This window comes from Desmodus rotundus, chromosome 4 (genome assembly GCF_022682495.2).
Source record: "Desmodus rotundus isolate HL8 chromosome 4, HLdesRot8A.1, whole genome shotgun sequence".
Lineage (NCBI taxonomy): Eukaryota > Metazoa > Chordata > Mammalia > Chiroptera > Phyllostomidae > Desmodus > Desmodus rotundus.
The window spans coordinates 28443317-28466568 of NC_071390.1; the positions used below are offsets into that span (position 1 = coordinate 28443317).

General features: G+C 36.8%; 1 protein-coding gene across 8 annotated transcripts in view; it reads left to right on the forward strand.

Annotated features, from left to right (window-relative positions):
• CPEB3 (cytoplasmic polyadenylation element binding protein 3) overlaps positions 1-23252 on the forward strand; it is a 176665-nt gene that overhangs the window by 45829 nt on the left and 107584 nt on the right. For 4 of the 8 annotated variants that reach the window (XM_053922457.1, XM_053922458.1, XM_053922456.2 and 1 more), the window contains exon 3: positions 18801-18960. In XM_053922457.1, coding sequence (XP_053778432.1) covers positions 18801-18960 — 160 coding nt within the window. The remainder of the gene's footprint in view (positions 1-18800; positions 18961-23252) is intronic. The other 4 variants (XM_053922461.1, XM_053922460.1, XM_045197777.3 and 1 more) reach the window with 1 other exon arrangement.

Below are 23252 nucleotides of genomic sequence, written 5' to 3' on the forward strand. Positions count from 1 at the left end.
AGAAGGGGGAAGTTAGAGTACTTATAGTTTTGGAGGCTGAGCTTAGTCACAGGGTGGTTTTAGCGTCGAAATTAGTAAGCAAAGTTAGGGTGGGGATTGGTTAAATTTGTAAACTGGTGTCCTTGCTGGAATAGTCAGTGATCTTAATTTTGGAAAACAGGAATTCAAGCTGAGTTACTGGTAAAGTTGTCTGTAGCAGCACTGCCCAATAGAAAAGGACTGCAAGACACATAGGGTAATTAAAAATGTTCTAGTAGCACAGGTAAAAGGTGAAACTAATTTTAATGCATTATATTTAACCTGCTATATACAAAATATTTCAACACATGATCAATACAAAAATTGAGTTATTTTACATTTTTATTGTACTATCTTCAACCAGTGTATTTCATACCTAAAACCCATCTCAGTGCATTCTAGCAACATTTTAATTGCTCTCTCTATATATACATAAATGTATGTAGTATACATAGTCTTATGCAAGTATATAGTCTTAGAATAAATGAGTTCTTTTTTTTTTGATTGGCACCTCACTTTATTTTTTTATTTCATTTTTTTAAATTAACTTACTTATTTTTATTCAGTTACAATTATCTGCATTTTCTCCTTCCCTCCACCCCACCCCAGCCAGCCCCACCTCCCTCCCCCACCTCTACCCTCCCCCTTGATTTTGTCCTTGTGTCCTTTATAGTAGCTCCTATAGACTCCTTTCCCCACTATCCCCTCCCCACTCCCCTGTGGCTATTGTTACGATGTTCTTAATTTCAATGTCTCTGGTTATATTTTGTTTGCTTTTTTCTTTTCTTGATTATGTTCCAGTTAAAGGTGAGATCATATGGTATTTGTCCCTCACCGCCTGGCTTATTTCACTTAGCATAATGCTCTCCAGTTCCATCCATGCTGTTGCAAAGGGTTGGAGCTCCTTCTTTCTCTCTGCTGCATAGAATTCCATCATGTAAATGTACCATAGTTGTTTCATCCACTCATTTGCTGATGGGCACTTAGGTTGCTTCCAGTACTTGGCTATTGTAAATTGTGCTGCTATGAACGTTGGGGTGCATAGGTTCTTTTTGGATGGGTGTTTCAGGGTTCTTAGGGTATAATCCCAGCAGTGGAATTGCTGGGTCAAAGGGCAGTTCCATTTTTAGTTTTCTGAGGAAATTCCATACTGTTTTCCACAGTGACCGCACCAGTCTGCATTCCCACCAACAAGGTACTGGGGTTCCCTTTTCTCCGCATCCTCTCCAACATTTGTTTGTTGATTTGTCTATGTTGGCCACTCTAACCAGTGTGAGATGGTACCTCATTGTGGTTTTAATTTGCATCTCTCTGATGGCTAGTGATGCTGAGCATCTTTTCATATGTCTCTGGGCCCTCTGTATGTCTTCCTTGGAGAAGTGTCTGTTCAAGTCCTTTGCCTATTTTTTAATTGGATTGTTTGTCTTCCTGGAGTAGAGTCGTGTGAGTTCTTTATATATTTTGGAGATCAGGCCCTTGTCTGAGGTATCATTGGCAAATATGTTTTCCCATACTGTTGGTTCTCTTTGTATTTTAGTGCTGTTTTCTTTAGCCCTGCAGAAGCTTTTTATTTTGATGAGGTCCCATTTGTTTATTCTTTCCTTTATGTCCCTTGCTTTAGGGGACGTGTCTGTGAGGATGTTGCTGCGTGGAATGTCTGAGATCTTCCTGCCAATGTTTTCCTCTAGGACTTTTATGGTGTTACAACTTAAATATAAGTCCTTTATCCATCTTGAATTTATTTTTGTGTATGGTGTAAGTTGATGATCAAGTTTCATTTTTTTTGCATGTAGCTGTCCAGATCTCCCAACACCATTTGTTGAAGAGGCTTTTTTTGCTCCATTTTATGCTCCTTCCTCCTTTGTCAAATATTAATTGACCATAAAGACTTGGGTTTATTTCTGGGCTCTCTGTTCTGTTCCATTGGTCTATGTGCCTGTTTTTATGCCAGTACCAGGCTGTTTTGATGACAGTGGCCTTGTAATACAGTTTGATATCAGGTATTGTGATCCCTCCTGCTTTGTTCTTTTTCCTCAAAATTGCTGCAGCTATTCGGGGTTGTTTGTGGTTCCGTATAAATTTCTGAAATGTTTATTCTATATCTGTGAAATATGTCATAGATACTTTAATAGGGATTGCATTGAATCTATAAGTCGCTTTGGGTAGTGTGGCCATTTTGATGATGTCAATTCTTCCAATCCATGAGCATGGTACATGCTTCCATTTGTTTGTGTCTTCCTTAATTTCTTTCTTCAGTGTTGTGTAGTTTTCTGAGTACAGGTCTTTTACCTCCTTGGTTAGGTTTATTCGTAGGTACTTTATTTTTCTTGTTGCTATATCAAATGGGATTTTTTTCCTGATTTCTGTTTCAGCAGTTAAATGAGTTCTGAATGAGTTCTGAATGAGCCGGTGTTTAAGAAATTTGATCTTAGTGTTTTATGTCATGATTTGGCACAGTTTATCTGTACTGCAAGTCAGTATAGTTTTATAACTTGTGGTTTGTGTTTCTCACTTTTATATATAAATCTGTAATCTTCATTAGCGTGCCATTATTAATAAAACATATAGAGAGATACAATATATAATTTACAAGGGGAATGCGCTTTCTTATATGCTCGGTAGACTATCTACCAGAGTAAGCCTTTGCTTCTAAAATAGATAGAATGTTTCACCAAATTTTCTAAAGCTGTCAAGTATTTTGAACAATGAATATTGCCCAGAAATGGCTAAACATATATTGGGGTGGCCAAAAAGCTCATTATGTGTTTTCATAAAAGACACATTTTTCATTTTCACCAATAACTATTGATTTGAATATTTTGAGTATGTCAGCTATCTCCTACTGTTGGCTTAGTGGGGAGAGGCCAGGGGTGCTGCTAAACATCTTCCAATGTGTAAGACAGCCCCACAGCAAAGAATTATTTGGCCAAAATGTCAGTAGTACTAAGAAGCTTCGCAAACTACTTTTGACATGTTTGATCAGTCATAGCACCTTCTCTATACACTGCACAAATCTTTTGCATTTTAGTTGCATTTTTACCTTTCTTGAAATAATAAAACATCTGCTGGAAATGTTGCGTATCTTCTTCCATCTTCAGTATTAAAATGGCTGCACAAAAATTCACCAATTTTGATAAGTTTTTTAAAAAATGCTTGCTGATATGACAGCTGTCACAATACAATCTAACAAAATCGTTTCAAATGAAGTTAAAGACAACTAAACACTCCTAGAGTCATCATATGGAAAAAACTAACTTCTTGGCTAACCCAATATACTGTACTACCATTGTTTCTATTAATTTTGTGTGATGCTTTCTTTAGGTGACCAAAGCATTTTACATATATTCTCATTTGTTATTCCTTAAAGATATTCTTAGGTATTCCCTTTCAACTTTTTATGTTCATATTTTATTTTATTTTTTTAAGATTTTATTTATTTTTAGAGAGAAGGGAAGGGAGGGAGAAAGAGAGAGAGAAACAAGGACGTGAGAGAAAAACATCAATCAGTTGCCTCTGTTACGTGCCCAGTCTGGGCCACACCCACAACCCAGGCATGTTCCCTGCCTGGGAATCAAACCAGTGATGTTAGCTTCGCAGGACAATATCCAACCAACTAAGCCACACCATCCAGGGCTATGTTCTTATTTTTAATAAAATTGCTTTTATTTAGGATAGTGAGTTCTCAGTAAAATCATAGAAATTATTTGAATGAAATGTATTTTTCAAAGCACTCTATATCCATTGAAGTTTTGTTCATACCTACAGTCTTTCCAAGTGACTACAGAGTGTTCAAAAGTTTAGGTATTACTCCTTATAGTGTAAATGTGTGTGTGTAATATTTTTCCTTATTCCTTTTGGTCTCTGACAATTTTCTTATTTTCCATTATTTCAAAATAATTGCTGTAGATTTTTCATATGCTTTATATATATTCAATGACATTTAGTTGAATGCAGTTTATTTGCTACTTGCTTTTTTCACTGTTCCATAGTTTGTACCCTGTAAATTATGCCTGACTTTACCTTGGTTCATTATTACATTATGAAAACAGAATTGAGGTGCGTTCTGAACTTCCATACCATGATATATGACCACCTTCACCTTCCTGCATGATGACAGAGAAGGATAGTATTCACTCGTTTATTTTCTTAATTCTCATTTCGTGCTTAGTTTATTCTATGTAGTGCACTAAGTGGTTTACAGCTATCTTCATAACATACATTTAGGTAGGGTGTTATTATCTACATTTTTCATATGAGAAAACCGATCCAGAGGGAGGTTAACTAACTTCTCCAATTCTGTTGAGGTTTAGTGCTTGTAATGTGCTGTGATTTATGAAATTATACTTTTATCTAACTGAAGCACAGCAGAGTGTTATAATTCTGGCTACCACTAGCTATTCCAGTGAAAAGTCTGATTATCTTATATAGACAGTTGTATGAATAGTGATTTCTGTCTGCTTTTTTCTTTTCATTTCTTCTTGGTTTTTCTCTCCTTTTTCCTTTGTCAAATTCTGTAAAGAAATTCCTTTTTTGAGTCTTTGCTTTTAGAATATTTTGTATACCCTGTAGTGTCATTAAATAAAAATAATCATAACATTGCCACTCTGCTTGATTATTTTTAGCTTTGCTTCCAGAAAACATTTATATTCCAGTGATCAAGAGTCCATGGAAAGATGAATACTATGTATTTATATATAGGCATGTGTTTGTTTATATATTTACAGTAATCCATCCTCCCTTATACGTACGATATAGCCCCCAGTAGACTGAAAATGTGGATAGTACCAAACTTCATACATACTATGTTTTTTTTCTGTAAATATATACTTATAGTAAAGTTTAATTTATAAATTAGACACAGTAAGAGATTAACAATAACTAATAATAAAATAGGACAGTTATAACAGTATGCTATAATAAAGGTTATATGAGTATAGTCTTTCCCAAAAATCTTACTGTACTGTGCTCGCTTTTTCACTTAAAGGAAACACTTCACAGGTACGTCTGAATTGGGAGCATCATTACTCTTCAGCCTTGGAGCCATTATTAAGTAAAATAAGGATTACTTGAACACAAGCACTGTGTTACCAAGACAGTCAATCTGATAACCAGAGCAGCTGCTTAGTGACTTAAGGAACTGGTTGCATATACGAAGGCCTGTCCAGAAACAGTACAGCCATTGTTAATATAACAAAAACAGTTTGCGTGGCATTGATACAACCTGGCAGTCAAGGAGAGTGGACTGGAATGCGCATGAGTGAACAATGATGACTTCACTGTACTAGTCAGTGGGAGTGTTAGATGCCATTGGGTGAGCATCTGTATTGTGTGGCCATCGCATTCAAAATGACTGAGTGAGTAGAGCAACAAATCTGCATCAAATTTTGTGTTCAGCTTGAACATTCCCCTTGAAACTATTCAGATAATTCTGAAGGCTACAGCTATGGGAAACTGGTGATTGGCAGCTTCATCACAACAATGCACCCACTCATGCATCAAGTCTTGTGCAGAGGTTTTTGGTGAAACATCAAATCACCCAGGTGACTAAGCCCCTCTACAGCCCAGATTTGGTGCCCTGTGACTTGGCTTTTCCCCAAACTAAAATGACCTTTTAAAGGGAAGAGATTTCAGACCCTAGATGAGTTTCAGGAAAATATGATGGGGCAGCTGATGGCAATTCCAGCAAAGTATTGCAGTGTTTTGAATAGTGGAAGAGATGCTGGGAGAACTGTGAGGTCCCAAGGTGCCTCCTTTGAAGGGCACTGAGGAGTCATTATCCTGTGTACAATGTTTCTTGTATCTTGTATCTTCTTCAATAAATGTCTCTATTTTTCATAGTATAGGGAGGGATACTTCTGGACAGACTTCATACCGTGTGATAGCACTGGACAAAGGGATGATTCATGCCCTGGGTGGGATGGAGTGGAGCAGCGTAAGGTTTCATCACGCTACTCGGAACAACAAGCAATTTAAAACTTATGAATTGTTCATTTCTGGAATTTTCCATTTAATATTTTTGGGTTGCAGTCGACTGTGGATAATAAACCACAAATGTGAAACCATGAATAAGAGGGACGACTGTATTTATGTTCCTATTTATAAATTTCTTACATTAGTCCCTTACTCTTCAGGCAATAAATGTTTCCACAACACTTTGGGAATAAAACTAATTTTTGTCAGTTGAATCTGTTGAAGAACCTTCAAGTAGCTATACCTTTACAGGAGGTCATACTTTGATTACTTTTCATAAGCAAATTATTCAAGTCTTAAGTAAACCTTTTCCCCCAAATAGGGGAAAACACAAATTGAAGTTAAAAAAAAAAAAAGGTGTTTTATGTTCGTCTTTTTAATAGGTATGAGAGAGATTTAAAATTATAGACTAAAAAGAATAACTTGAGAATTATTCATTTTTGCTTTCCCTTGTTCCTGGGAATTCAGCTTTATGAATAAGAAACAATAATATAAGAAGGTACACTTCTTAACACACCCACCCTGCACCAGGATGAGGAGAAAAATAGTGGTTAGGTAATAACAGAAATGAGAATTATTAACTAGGAATGATTCTCATCCTAGAGGCAGAAGAGCACAATGGTTCTAAGGCTCTGAATTTCCTGGGTTTGACTCCTGTCTCATACTTCTTGTGTGATATCTTTGAGCCTCAGTTTTCTCATTTGTAAGACGGGAAGATAATAATAGTATTTACTTCCATAGGCTTTTGTGAGGAGGAAATGAGATAAAGCATGTGAAGTGCTTAAAAGAGGATGAGGCACATAGCCAATATCAATCAGTTCTGCTATTATTTAATTCCAGGAGTTTTTGATAGCCCTGTTGTTGGCTTAAGAGGAGAAAGGTTCTGGGATGTGTTGAAGTGGATAGGGCATGCTAACTAAGTAGGCTCAAAAGAACACCTTGATGAAGTTCTGATGAGCAAGGATGTGTGTGGAAGTGCTTTGTGAGATGTGAAGTACTCTGTATAAATAACAGGTAATATGGGGAAATTAGCTTGTTTGTAGCCTTAATATGCTGGAAAATGAATATTTACAGATATAACTCAACAGATGATGCTAATATTTCTCTTTAGGTCCTCAAAATTGAATACCAGAGAAAAGACCTAAGGCCGTAAAAAGAATGTCTTCAAAATAAAGTTGGACTTGTTTATGATACAGTATTATTCTGAAAGTGTATGCATTCGTACACAAATTAACGTGATGCTATCCTGGAGAGTTTGCTAAGCTACATCCTTAATGTTAATAGTATTTACAAATTAAGTAATCTATTTATAGCCTATAGCCTATATATCCTTTGAAGAATTCCTTATTGGGTCCTTACAAATTTCTTGAGAAAGTTGGGCCCTGGCACTCGTGCGAGTCTCTGTGCCCCTGGCTTTCTTTTCTGGAAGCCTTTTTGATTTCTCCATTATTTGTACTCCCATAATGCCAAGCACATAGCTCTGTTATTGCATTTACCTCATTATTGTAGTAATTGTCTATAAACTAGACAGCTGGCTCCTTGTGGACAGAGACTATGTGGAACTTGTTTTATCTTTAATGATCTGGCATATTTAAGTTCCCCCCAAATATATGTAGAATAAATGAAGAAAGAGTAAAACAGCCTTTGGCACACTTGGCAAGATTTTGTTAGTGCCAACATTTGAAAGTAATAAAGAAAGATGTTCTGAAAAATACTCTGTGATACAGACATTTTGGAAATTCTGACTGAACTTCCCTTACTCTAAATTATTACATTTTACTATATGATCTGTGAAGTACCTTGATGTAGCATTACTAGAATGATACAGGGTCCATTTTGAAGTAAAAACTTTAAACTTCTCAAATACCAAATATTTTAATAAATGCAGATGCTTTACATTTTAGATGCTTTAACATGTTTGTCTTAAATGTGGTAACATTTAATTGGAGGGTAAGGTTAAGGATTTATAAGTATGTAAAGTTCTTTTCTTCCTGAGATGTTTATATAACAAATGATTTGTGTATGGTTAGTCTTCTTCAAGGACTCCTGATTTGTATTGAGTACTGAATTTAAAATTTAGTCTCCTCATCTGTAAAATAGAGATTATAATACCTACCTCATAGGACAGTTGTGAAGATTAAATAAAATAATCCAAGTAAAGTACTCAGCACAGGGTCTGGCAGGTACTAATCATCCTTTATCTAGTAGCTATAACTTGTGATATGACTACAAAGCTTGTTATGAAAAGCTATATACACATCCATTTCCTCTCCCCAGATACAGATTGGTAGCTAGTCTTACAAAGAAGCATTATCTTATGCCAGAGATGGGTTGGACAAAGGGGGTTCTGGAGTAAGCCCATTCAAATTTTAAAATAATAAAGCGTTAAAAATGGTTAAGAGAGTTTGGACTTTTGACCATACAATCCTATTATATTTGTTTGGCTACTTAATTTATTTTTATTATTGGTCTCATCTGGAATCAGAATTGCAAATGAACTTGAGATTCAGGGGGTTTTTGTTTGTTTTCATTTCTTTGTTTTCCCTTCTCTTTCTATTAGAAGAGAAAGGTTCAGAAAAAGAAAAAAATAATGTGCTCTTCTTTCTCTGGGCCCAGTCCATCAACTTGGAGTGGATTTTGTTTTTGGTACTCATCGGATTCCCTGCTTAAAAGTAAACACACGTGCACATTTTTGACCTCTTCAGTGGTGGCCAGGGAGTGACTGTGAAGGACTATAGTCCATAACTGTTAATCTGTGTGTACACTGGGCATGACATTCATTATCTGTTGGTTTCTGAAAGGGAGAAGAGCCCTAGGCAGCTGCTAGTCCAAATTGGCAGTGTGGCTTTATTGCTTTCATTGCCAGAGGACTATTTGCATAAAAGCAGCTGTGTTTTGCTGCTAAGTTTTTAAATACATGGATCGTAAAGGATAACAGGGGGCCACAGCAGAAGCATTCACATAGCAGCCTCTGTCAGATTCTGGTGAATCTGCCAATTCTGCCAATTCTGTGTATCTCCTCACCTAACCATTCAAGTCAAACAACAATTGAAATGAACAGGGGCGGGGCAGACTTTGGTGTTCATTCATATAGGTATCTGTTATGGTCTAGTGATGCTTCTAGGTAGATGCTGGAGCACATCATTCTTTAAAGTGTGTCATGGTAAATAGGATAAGCTCAGTCTCTGAAGATCACAGTATATTACTGTAAAACCAAAACATCTGGGATTAAAAACTCATTAGAAACAATGGGAGACATGAGAAGATGCTGTTTGTGGGTAATATGGCTAATAACTGCCTGTAACTCTCAGAGGAGCATTAAAGACACCCATAGAAATGTAAATGACACATGTTGTGGTGATGAATAGCATTAGTTACTTGACTGGCAGTAGGTTTGTCTTTTGAGCTTTACTGTTGTCTGGTTTAGGTTTAATTACCTGGGTCCTTTAGTACTCCTGAATGAAACAGCTGGAATCAAGACTTTGCCTTCCTTCAGTCACAGTTCAAGGAAGTTATTAGGTGTTATGTCCTATAACGGAAGTAGACAATTTGCAGGTAATATCATAGTTCCTGTTTAAACCTTAGAAAAGTGCTTTGAAAAAATAATAGCTTTGCCCTGACCAGTGTGGCTCAGTTGGTTGGGCATCATCCTGCAAAGTGAAAGGTTACAGGTTCAATTCCTGGTCAGGGCACTTGTCTGGGTTGCGGGATTGGTCCTGATCTGAGTGTGTGCAAGAGGCAACCAATAGATGTTCTCATATCGATGTTTTTCTCCTCCCTTTCTCCCTCTTTCCCCTCTCTCTAAAATGTAAATGAATAAAATCTTAAAAAATAATAGCTTTATTCACATGCCATGAAGTTCATTCACCCTTTTAAAGTATACAATGCAGTAACTTTTAGTGTATTTATAGAATTATGTGTCAGTCAGCACTATCTAATTCTAGGACATCTTCACTGCCCCAGTGAAGATTTTTATTTATGGCAATGTATTGGCAATGACTAACCTACTTTCTGTCTCTGTGGGTAATTTGCCTATTCTGAACATTTAATATAGTTGAAATTATACATGTGATTCTTTGTGACTGACTTTCACATATCATAGTGTTTCCAGGTCCATTCATATTATAGCACATATTAGTACTTCATTTCTTTTTATTGCCAAATAATATTCTATTGTATGGATGAACAATTTGTTCATTCACCAGTTTATAGGCATTTGGGTATTTTCCAGTTTGGGGAAATTATGAATAGTTGTTTCATAAAGGTGTTATAAACATTTGTGTACAGGTTTTGTATGGACATGTATTTTTATTTACGTTGGGTAAATACTTAGTGGATTTGCTAGTTTGCAATAGTATATCTTTAAGTTTATAAGTAATTCCCAAATTGTTTTTTCGAAATGGCTATATCATTTTGCATTTCCACAAGTTATTTATGAGATTTCCGGTTGTTCTGTGTCCAAATGAGCATTTGGAATTGTCAGAGGTTTTCTTTTTTCTTTTTCTTTTTCTTTTTCTTTTTCTTTTTCTTTTTCTTTCTTAGCCATTCTAATAGGTGTGAGGTCTTTGTTAGTTTCAAATGAAAATCTTGCAATATGAAACCATTGGAAGGAACATTTAAATGTAAAGCAGGCATTTACTGATTGCCTATTATGTGCCAGGCCCTCTGCTAGATGATGAGCATATGTAGAAATAAGATACATCTCTGCTGTCATAGAAATGACAGTTTGTTGAGGATGACGAGTGTGTAAAGAAGTAATTATAATAGGCTGAGTCATTGTTGTAGCTGGAGCTAAAATATTGGGGTGGGGAAGGAGAGTCCAACTATACCTAGAAGTGGTCAGTTTTGTGGAAGGATTTTGATATTTGTGATCAGGTAAAAAGAAAACAGTATGTACCTTTGCATAATATTCTAGGGTAGGTTGTGGTTGCATAGGTCAGCCTAATAAGCTGCTTGGGATAATGTGCTGGCTAAGAACCTTGTGATTTGGAGCAACACCAGCTAGTCTCATGCACAATAACCAGGAATAAAAGCAACTTTAATTTTTGTAGTTTCTTGAAGCCTGTTCTTTTGACTATGGTAGTTACTCCTTTTCCTTTCTACATCCTTCCAATGTCTATCTGGCTCAGACCTAGGTCTTGCTTTCTGCCTTTTACCAGCACACTGTTAAACTGTATAATATCTCCTCTTTTTAAGTGCATATGTAGTTAGCTCTGAATTGTTTACCACAGTCAGAAGTGGTAGCAATAGGCATTTGTACTTTTTGTCCAGTTGACTGCTTCAGCATTCACCTGGCTAGATTTGGCCTTAGTATGTAGGTCATTTCAGGTGAATAGGTGATTCCAAGGGCCATCTTTCCCTATGTCTGATGAACTGGGCCTCTTATCTGACCTGCATGGAAAGCCGATGAGAAGAGTTGTGAGGAAGATAGGGGATGGTAGGGAACAGGAAGAGATTAGGTGAAAATTGCTGGGTTGCGCTTCAAGTTGTCATGCTCATCTAATTTGTGAGCATCTCTCAGAGCAGATGAAAATACCTTCTTGCTTTTTTTTTTTTTTAACTGCTCTAGAATCTGAGCTTGGTTTGCTGTTACACACAAGGAAAAATGCCATGTGATAAAAACGTTAAAGTACAAGGAAAAATGCAATCTAATAAAAAGGTTAAAGTAGTTGGAATTAATCATCCTCAAGAAGAAAAAGGTGAAGTTGTAATTTGTACATTGTAATCTTATTCCAGGCTATATTGAGGGTACTTTAGAATATCTTGTATGGAACACTGGGTTTAACAATAAGTGTAAATATTAAAATTCAGCCCTGGGCAGGTGTCATCCCATACACTAAAAGATTGAGGGTTTGATTCCCAGTTAGGGCACATACCTAGGCTGCAGCTTCAGTCCCCAGTTGGGGCATGTAAGGGAGGCAACCTGATCCGCGACAACTCTTCTACTTCCAGTGTGGCCCAGAGATGCTAAAAAGTAGGACCACCCCTGTTAAGGGCAAATGTATGTCAAGCTGTTCAGTTCTGTAGTTAAAGTTCAGTTTGATTCAAAGAACTTCATACTTTTGATTGGTGCTGACAAATAACAGCATTGATTGGTTTAGAGCATCATTAAATGTCCTATCTAGTTCTTCATGGTACTTTAAAAAAAAAGATTTTATTTATTTATTTTTAGAGAGGGGGAGGGAGGGAGAAAGAGAGGGAAAGAAACATCGATGTGAGAGACACACCTTGTTCGGTTGCCTCTTGTACGCTCCCCAACTGGGGACCAAACCCACAAACCCAGGGATGTGCCCTGAAAGGGAATAGAACTGGCAACCTTTTGCTTTGTGGGATGACAGCCAACAAACTGAGCCACACCAGTCAGGGCCTTCATGATTTCTTTAAGCAGATTCTGTGCTTGAAATCACATGTTGAGTGTTTGGATGTGTATTTCCTCCTTGGTTTTTACTCAGGCTGGCAAGTTCATATATTCTTGTTTCATTTTTAGTTGTATCCTTCATAAAAACCAGGGGTCAGGAAACCATTGTGCCAACCTAGGCCAAGCATGGAAGAGAAGCACTTAAAGGGCAAGACAAAAATTTTGAGAAAATTGGGGGTTGAGAAAGAAATCTCAAAATCAGAAAAATTTTTATACAATGTACACTGGGATGATTACTTGATTCTCTTAACATAGTCAGCATGCATTTACTTGTAGGAGGGATGTGTGCATGGTTGGGTGGTAGAAAGGCAAGAATATTTATAGTAAAAAGGGTCTGATCTCAGTAGCACAATATTGGTCAAAGATTCAGAACAGTATGTATACTTTTATGTTTAATAGAAAGTAACATAATACAGTCTATATTTTCTATGGGTACATATATAGGAATATACAGGATCTGGCACAAATAACACTCCTTTTTATTATAAAATCTTTTACAAAATTATAAGCATGTAAACTCTGTAGCATAACAGTATCACACTCAAGCACACCGTATGACATTTTAGGTGAAATGTTCAAATTAAAACTATAAATTATTACACCCATATTATTACCCTACCAACCACACTCAAGCAGGCATTACTTCTGCCAGACCCTGTATTTTAAACATCTGAAAGAATACATGCCAAATGTATGTGGTAGTCAGTAGAGAGAAGGCAGGATTGGAGATGTTTCCTCTCCTGTAATAGCCTTTGTGTGTGTTGGAGAAGAATAGGTTCATACATTAACTATGTGATTGAATATCCATTAAAAAAATAGATAAAACATATTCATTATCCTTAAATAGTATTTATAATGTAGACAAGGAGGTGAGACAATTTCAAATAGTGTAATCTAGTTAGAAAGTATGAGCAGTAGGGTGGAAATTTAGAAATGGCTAATTTTGTGGGTTAAAACTTTATGTCTTGAATGCATTTAACTTTGAAATAGTTTAGCCATACATATGTTGAAACTGTATGAGAAATTGAACCTTCTTTCAAGGATTCCTTCTTTTGTTTTTTTATATCATTTCATAACTCCTAGCCCTTTCAAACATCTATCCACGTTTTGATTTTTGATCCTGTCTGTGTCCCTTTCTTCCCAGCCAAGCTGCCATTGTTCACTGCACACATGGCAACTGATCAGTGCAGAAGCATTAGAACATTACTGGAGTACACTGGACTGGGTTCCATCCTGGTTTCCGACCAGTTTTGTGACTTTACAGACAGTTAAAGTCTGAGCAGTTACATTATCTTTGTGAGCCTCAGTTTTCTCCTCTGTGAAATGGAGATAATGCCTACCCTGCAGGGTTGTGGTAAGAATTGAGATTATGTCTATAAAACGTTTAACCCAATGCTTGGCATACAGTAGGCACCATGATTAACTTCTATTTTTTTGGTTCCAGAGCTGTTTTTTTCTCAGATGCCCTTGGCCTCTTGTATCTGTCTGTAGGAGAGGAAATGTCTGGAGGTAGCCAGAAGGGGTAGAAAGGGTCCTGGATTTCACTCCCAAGGAAAAGGCAGGTGCATGGGATAAGGCTGGTGGTAGAGGCAGGTGCAGGTGTGTGCTGGAGGATAGATTAAGCTACTGCTTGAGTTTAACTAGTTGTCAGTTCAAGAAGGGTTGTTGACCAAGGGCAAGTAAGGGTGGCAGGGTTGGGGTCAAAGAGTCCTCTCTCTGACTGTGTCACTATTAGGTTGAAGGGGATGTTTATGAATGGATTTAAGGAAGAGTAGGAAGAAGTCAGGGAGGCAGTACGATGAATGTCCTGTAGAGCACAGTCTGGATTTCACTGGGTTTGAGCCCTGGCTCAGCTGCTTACTAGCCCTGTAACCTTGGGACAGTCTACTAAATCTCTTCAAGATTTAATAGTGTAATTTATAAAGTGAGGATAAGAGTTACCTACCTCATAGAGTTGTGAGGGAATGAATGCATTTAACATACTTAGAATAGGCACATATTAAGTACTTGAATAATTTATTAATACATTAAGTCAAGCTGCAGAAAGAAAGAAAGCAGAGCTAATGAGCTGTACAGTGGGGGTGGACTGCTTATGTGTACGAGAAACTAGTAACATCTGTCACTGGTTATATTCAGAGAAAAAAGTCAATAATGGGATGCATTATTTATAAATGTTCTAATACTTCCTGCAGTGTTTGCTTGTTAAAAACAAATGAAAACGATGTTTTCCTTATTTTCCCTATATCAGAAACAAAATGTATGAAAAAAGACTAAAAAGGTTAGTTGCCACTTGTAACTTTTGTTGCTGAATGGTAAATTGTGGTTAGTTCTAGGCATAATTTATGTGAATTTCACTGCAAATTTTTTAGTTTTTCTATCCTTTTTCTGTTTCTTACAGGCTTCCTGGTTAATCAGTTATTTCAGCAATGTTTACTACTAGTAAAATAAAAAGGACGCAGCAAATATAAACTGATGAGGCATAGATAGAATTAACCTCAGTGAGAAAATAAGTCTCTCAGCACTGAAGTTTGTTCAGTTAAGAAGCCTCTGCAAATTCTGTCATGCATTTCACATGTCATATGTTTTCATCTGTGGGGCACTAGTGGACCTTGTTAGGTTAGCGTCTGTGGACCTCTGGGTTTTTAATCTGTGCCCCAGTACTCTGACGTGGCATCACAGGAGTCTCTGTATTATCCCTAATGTTTCAGTAGCCACCATGATACAAATGCTTTGTTGTAATCCTGTCATTTAGTACTGAAAACAACCATAAAGAGAGAATTATTATCACCCCCATTTTATAGATGAAGATAATCAAGGCATAAAAATTTTCCAGAGTGACATGCCAGCATGTGGCAGAGCCAAAATTTGAAAATCAGATGTCTGACTTCAAAATTGGTGCTTTTAAAAGCCAGACCACCGATTGCCACAATGCATTTGGAAGACCGCAAAGCTGCTTTGGCAAAGTGGCCAGGCTTGTTTTCTGGTGCTGTCCTCCTAGCCCCTTCCCTTATTTTACTGCCCCACTTTATGGATCAGATTTATGAGTGTAAAGGTGTAACTTGAAGAATCATTCAGTCTAGTGGCTCTCAAATCAGACCAATCACCTGGGACATTTATTTTAAAATTACGATTAAGTGGGTTTTAGCTGGAGACTAGGAACCTACATTTAAACGGTTTTACATGTGATTTGATAATCTCCGATAGGTTTGGGAACCACTTCAGATACATGAACCCCTCCAGACATCCCCTCTGATCTTCCTGACAGGTAGTCATCTAATATCTAACATTTTCGTCTGACGGGAACTCACTACCACCTTCCCAGGAAGATCATTTCATCAATGATTAGATGCAGTGCAATGCTTCTGTAGAGCCTGCATTTGATATTCCATATAGATTGGAATAACTTCTTTGGACAGATTTTTGTACTCCTTAGGTATTAGTTTTGAGGTCGGGTCCAGATGTGAATCGTCTCTGAACCTCATCTCCTTCAGTGTAAAATGAGTATGTTGTTATCTACTTTGAAGATTATAAGAAGAATTAAATGAAAAAAAGAAACCGTCCTGACTGGCAAGATTCTCATATGCCTTCAAATAGCCATTTTGTACAGCCCCTTCAGTTATCAGCCTCTCTTTAAACAGTCCCACATCTACAGCATTGGACGTGTGAACACATATGATAGAAAGTCCTAGACGTTTATTATGGAATGTCAATGTCATAAATAGGTTGTCATTTTGCCTCTTTATCGGCACACTTTTTTTTTACCTCTGGCCTTTTCTTTGGGCAAAGAATACAATACCTCTTATGGGGAAGCTAAGCCTGCATTTCTGGAAATTCAACTTTACTCCTTAAGTCAGGGGTGTCAAACTCATTTTCATTGGGGGCCACATTAGCCCCTTGGTTGCCTTCAAAGGGCCGAATATAATTTTAGGACTGTATAAATGTAATGACTCCTTAACAGTTAAGCAAGAGCTCAGCACTGCTGCTAGGTAGAAACAAGGTGGGGGACTGGATTTGGCCTGTGGGCCTTGCGTTTGCCACCTGTGCCTTAAGTAATTAGAGTTTCCACTGATAACTTGAACCCAAAGCAAAACAAATGATCTCCAGGAAGACTTTAAGGTAAAGGAAGGGACCTTCTTAAATTATGTAGAGTGCAAAATGGAGAACCACAGAAAATATTGTGGGTCTCTTATCCAGCAGCAGAGACAGATAACTGATACGTGTTAAAAAGAAAAAAATGGGGTGGGGGTGTGCCAGCATCCTATGAAACGTTGCATACTGCTCTTTGGCAAACAAAATGTGAGTAAAATAAATAAGTCATTTCAACCTAATTCTCACAGGTTAAGATCCCATTTTTACTAATGAGAATACAGAGGCCATTGAGAGTAACTAAGACAAGCCTTATTTATACCTGGTCACATGGCAGGTCCATATTAAGACACGTAGAACTTTATACTGTGAGTTTTTTTAAAAAAATTGTAATACACACATACCCAGATACATGTTCTTAAAGAAATAGATGGTACTTAGTTTCCACTGTACTGCATATATTCCTTGGTCAAACAGCTGTCATACTCTTATTATAATTGGTTATGTCTGTCTCTCCTAGTTACTTACAAACTAGGCTACAGCATTTATTTCTGAACTATCAGGACCTAGTAGGGGAGTGGCCTTCGACTCATGCATGAAAGGTTTGTAAAATCTGTCCCCTCTGCCCCTACTCCTCATGTATAAGTTAAAGAAAAAAAAAGTATAGGGTTGTCAGGGATATTAGAAATAATCTAGCTCAATCCTCTCCTTTGTATAAAGGGAGGAATTTCAGGTGCCGACTAGAGAAGTGGATCATGATATAACCAAAAGCCCCCACTTGATTATAGTTGTTTTGGTACTCTTACCTCCTTGTTCTTAGTTCAGGGCTCCTCTTGGACCTGCATGCATATGTACTACGTTCATTTATTCAATAATCCTCTGAGTTCTCTCTCTCTCTCTCTCTCTCTCTCTCTCTCTCTCTCTCTCTCTCTCTCTCTCTCTCTCCCCCCCTCCCCCCTCCCTCCCTCTCTCTCTCTCTCTCCCCCCCTCCCCCCTCCCTCCCTCCCTCTCTCTCTCTCTCTCTCTCTCTCTCTCTCTCTCCCTCCCTTTCTTTCCTTTCTTTCCTTTCTTTCCTTTCTTTTCTTTCTTTCTTTCTTTCCTTTCTTTCTTTCCTTTTTCTTTTCTTTCGCTCATTGCTGAAGAAATGTCACCTGCCTTTCTGCCTCCCTGGATAGGTACACAGCTATGCTTTCCAGAAATCAGAAGAAAACAGCTTTCCAAGGGTTTAAGACTTAACCTAGAAAATGGTCATTGTAGCTGAAGTTTTTAGCTATTGTATTCTTTTTTGTTCACTTAGGGAGTCATTTTTCATTCTGTTTTTCATAGGAGAGGATAAGTGATCATTTGCAAGGCTGGATAAACTGTTCAAGGTCCTGAAAATAGTCTCTGATTGCTACAGTTTGATTTGCATGGTAGTTCAGGTGTATGTTTGTCTTGTTATTCTTAAACAAAATCAAGCTAAATCTGTCCTATAGTAATAAGTTAGGCCATGAGCTGTACTAAAAATAATGTACAAGTGATTGTCTCCTATGGGCTTGAGTGAAATGTGGCAGAACAATTATTTTTTTCTTAGTTTGCATTAGCTTTCTAGTTGCAAAATCTTTTTGACTTTAACCTCATGAAAGCACTACATTGCATTAAAGTTTTTTCATGTGAATGTCTTTCAAAAGGTAATTTTAGTATTTGAACATACTGTAATTATTAAAATGTATACTTAATATATGGACCTTATTATCAGTAATAAATGTTAAATATCCAGTTGAATTACATTGAAACTAGTCACTCTTTGGTTTTTCAGGAAAGTAAGTCTGTTTGTAGACTAATAGTTCTAAATATAGTCTTCCCCCAGAGGAAAAAAATGTGCATTCATTTGAAAAGAATCTTCATTTGACAGGGGGACACAGTGGATGAAGGATGGAGGACAAATCCAATTCACTTGACTCTACCTTTTAAATTTACTTTTTTAGTTCACTTGAGCGAAAGTCAGTCTGAAGTAGTGGGACTTATACGTGAAAGAATATTAGGGAAAAGATTCAATTTAATTAATAATGGAAACTTGTATTAAACTTAATGTTGCCAAATCGTTTTTTTTTAATTCCAGCATTTATGTAAGTGTAGTGTCATTCTGAAATAACTCATTATTATTTTTTTTAAACTCATTATTCTTATTGAAAAGGATGACTGTGTGTTATTAGAACTATTTGGAACTTTAATTGATGTCATCGATACATGGCAAGAAGCAAATGATACGGTGTTGATTTTATGAAGTAATTTTATGTATTATCTTGTTCTGTGTTTTTGTTTTTAGGACCGGAGTAGGCCCTATGACACTTTTAACTTGCACTCGTTGGAGAACTCCTTAATGGATATGATAAGGACTGATCATGAGCCTCTGAAAGGTAAACACTACCCTCCCAGTGGCCCACCAATGAGTTTCGCTGATATAATGTGGAGGAATCATTTTGCAGGTTAGGAATATTCATATGTCCATTCCTTGCTTGGTGTTTTAAACAAAAATCAGCTGTTTAATCATTGTGATTTTTTTTTGTTTTTGTTTGTTTTTTGTTTGTTTCTGTTTGCTTCTATAAAGCATTGTGGAATGTATTTAAAGTTGATTTTTTAAAATCCTGGGCTCAGCTACCTATGATTTTCAAGGTTGATTGCTTTACTCATAATGTGTGGCAGAAGCATGTGTTGGGCAGCTGAGGTTGCAGTAATAGCATGAGACCAGAAGCCAAATTTTCTGGGCTTTGTGCATTTGGAATCCATAGCTGAACCTGAATAATTCATTTAAGCTCAAGTATACTGCTAGGAAATATGAGATGTAGTAAACCAGTCTCCAAAGACTACTTTAGAAAACTTCATAGAAATGGGTTTCATTTTATTAAAATATAGTCAATTTCCCAATATAGGAAGTAACACCACATAGACTTAGCAGCAGCCAGCAACACCTTTGTATTCTCTAAAGTAAAAACACAACGAAAATGTCTTAAAGTGTATAAATGTTGTGGGTTAAATATAAGTCAGAAAGGCCCAATGTTAGCAATATTAGGACTTCTATTTTTATAGCCCATGTAAATTCAGGATAGAGGCTGATGTTACACTCATAATTATAGATAGTCGTTTTTATGGGTTATAGGATGTTTTAGGGCCCTATGGTATTTTTCAGTACTGTAGTGGAAATTCTCTGTTGAAATATCCACTGTGCTTGGGGTTAGAGCCTCACTATCGGGAAACTATAGAGTTAGCCACTGGGATGCCCATCTTGTGTGAACCCTTCTGTCCTCTGGAGTTGTGAGGAGCTGATTCCCCTCTGGTCCTTCCCAGGCTCTTCTAGGGCATGACTGGCTGTGAACACCTGATAGTCATTTCCTCAAGCCACACCAAAATCTGTTTCATCCTTTTCATCACACTCATGATTTTCTGCTGCAATCCTCAATTTCCAGTGAAAAGAAAATAGTTAACAGACTATAAAGAAAAGAAGGGATTTTGAGAAAAGCTATATTTTAAAGTCTTCAGAAGTAGGAAGAAAAAAACTATCATTTATCCATTGTTGTATGTAGTCACTGTTACCATGTCTGCCTTCAGTTGAAAGATTAGGTACATGGTAATTTAAAACATGTTCCACTTAGAAGTCAGAATGATGTTAAAAAAGAAGCCAGTGATTTGATATTCACAGACGGTTTTGTGTTTTTATTATCTTCTAAGGCTGCATTTGTCTTCCTTCTCTACCTCGAACAGCTGTAAGCCTCTTCTAATCTAAAATATTTAGCCCTTGTTCTTTATGCATACCTGTCTTGTCTTAGTCTGTATTCTTTTTTCCAGCAATAAAAGATTACAAAAGGATCTCAGATTATAGTCTGTAAAATAATTATCCACAATTTTGTGGATATTGTTTAAGCAGGCACTACTGTGCCCTGCCTTTTGAGAGTAGCACCAGCAAAGTATAAGGAGAGTACCTCACTATGGGATAATGTCAATACCTTACTCCAATTGTAGTGGCCTTTTTTTTTTTTCCCCATGTCTAACTACCTCAACATAAATTTCTTCACTATACTTGCAAATGTGGGCTTTCATCTGTAAAACCTTTCTGCATTGTACTTATAGATATATGTCCTAATAAATTGGAAAGCATTAAATATGTACTTTTTGACATCCTCAATATAGTTGCAACTTTTCAGTTCATCATACTACCCACATTGATTTCCTGTGAAAGGACTACTTGCCATGTTCAATTACGTCTTCATGGCATTGTCCCCTGGTGAGGGTGTTTGAGTTTCCTGCTTCCCTTTTGCAGCTAGGAGACTATTAGATCTGATTTATTGCATAATGTGTTTGATCCTTATTCCTTCTAATAACATAATTATGATGCTAACATTTTAAAGGAAAGATTTTAAGTAACTTTTGACTTTAAGAAGGGAGTAAATTATAATAACACAAAGGTCATTTAAAAATAAAGAAACATTGTGATGGTGTATCCTTTATTTTTCTATTTCCCACATAATAATCATTACCCATGTTTTTATCTGGTCTTTATAATTTATTGGTAGCTCTAGACTTTGGACTTTTAGGTTGTTTCCAGCTTTTTTCTCCATTGTAGGTAATACTGCCATGGATGAGTTCTTGCACATAGCTTTTTCTTAAGGAGAATTCATAGAGAGGGTTTCTGGGTCCAAAGATGTAAACATCCACTCAATTAAAAATAAAAAGATGTTAACATCTAGGTGAATTGAGCTTTAAGAGAAACGTGGTAGGCAGAAGACCTACCATGTGGCTTCTGTGTGAGTCTGTCTAGAAACACCGCCCTCTGCTCCACTCCATTTTTCCTCCTATCTTTAGTGGCCTCTTCTCTGATTTGAACATGGTAACACTATTTTGAGGGTCTCAAAACTCAAGCTATAGAGTCATTGATTTTTTTATTTGCTTGTTTGTTGTGTTTTCCTCTAGAGCTCATTTTGCTTTAGAAAACAGTACATTCTCTTTCATTGTAAAAAATTCAAGTAGTACATAAACAGACAAAAAGAAAAGTGAAAAAAAATCACCTGAGACTTACTACCTAGAGATAACAAAGATTGCTATTTTTATTAACATTCTCCCAGACATTTTATATTCTCTGTAGAGTAGATGAAATTTCAACTCAGCCTTTCTGACTTTGCAGTCCCTCAAACCTATGTTTGGATTCTGGCTCTGCCTCTAGTTAGCTGTTGATCTAGATAAATTAGCCTCTTCAGAGTCGTGTCATCATTAAAATAAAGCTCCTACTTCATAGAGTCAGATAAAGTTCCTGACACTAGACACTGCTCAAATGTTGTCTGCATTTTTTTTTTTTTTTTTTTGGTAGCTGTGGTAGTGGTATCCCTACTTCCTGGCTTCAGTAATAAATTAAACCTTTATATTCCTACATTTCCTTCTAGCTAGACTGCAGCTAAATGTTAAAAGCTTTCAAATGCAAGTCATCAAAATTTTATATTTGCCATAGATAAATAATGATTATCTTTATCAAAACCACCTAAAGGAGAGAAAGGAAAATAATGCTAAGCTGTGTTGGCTTTCCAAAATTGCATATCTGAATAATGTAAAGAAGGTATAATAAAATAGGATATCACATTCATGAAAAATAAAGAACCTCATGATGTACTTAAAGTGAACATAGTGAAAATATATTCACAGTGATATTTCATCTTAGAAATGTCTTCAAGAAGAAATCCCTTCATTCAGCTGTTCTCTTGATTCAGAGGGAAAGAAAGGGTTAGTGGGAGAAATGACAGAGAAGGAACTTGAGGAAGTAATAAGATCTCTGTTTTAGTATAGAGCTTTAACAGTTTTCCAGTTACATACTAGGTCATACGGTATTACATATGGTATTACATACCGTAATACTAGGTCAGCCTTGAAGATGTTTGTAGAGAAATTTTAACCCCCCCTCCCCCATGATGAAAATGTCAAGTAATGTAGAAAAAAAGTAGAACTGGGTTTTCTTCACAGCCCCTGAGGAATGTTTTCTGCAGTGTTGATCAGATCACAGAACCCTTATATAAATAAAAACTAGACTAATTTTTGGCTTCTTAAAGTTCTCAAATTACAGTTCTTGGTTATAACAGAATAACATTTTAATAATTACCTGTTGTCTCTTGCATGTTATGTATGACTTGCCTTGTTCATTAGAAATAATGCCTCCAAGAGAAGAGAAGGAGAGTTTTGAGATGGCTGATGAAATAAAACTGTTTCTTATTTCTTTTCTAAGTACAAAACTCCTTGGGTTAGTAGGAGGTATGAGTGAGGCCTGGATGGGAGGAATTGTTCTCTGCCCTCTTTTCTAGTGGACTGAAGGGATATTCAACTCCTTGTAACTGAGGATTAAGGGGATTTCTGGCATTGGAGATAAGCGATAGGGAAGAAGGTTCATCCTTATATCCTCCTTCTAGTGGTCTGCTGACTTGCTACTAATGATAAGTGTTCCTCTAGCCACTGGGGAACCCCTATGAAAACCCAGGGTCATTAGGTTTGATTAATCATACCCTCTTTTAGGATTAATATTCAAAGAAGACAAAGCACTGAGAGAAGCAAAGAAGAGTAGGGAAATATCAGGCACAGTGCACTGAGCAGTGTAGGTGACATTGAGAAGCAAGGATCCGTCCCCTGGCTGGTATAGCATAACACAGCAGGCATCTTGGGAAAAAAAACAGAAAAAAGTCACCTTTTCTCTCATCTCGTGTAGTCTCCCTTTTACAACAGAAGAGGAGGCCCAGCTGACCACTTG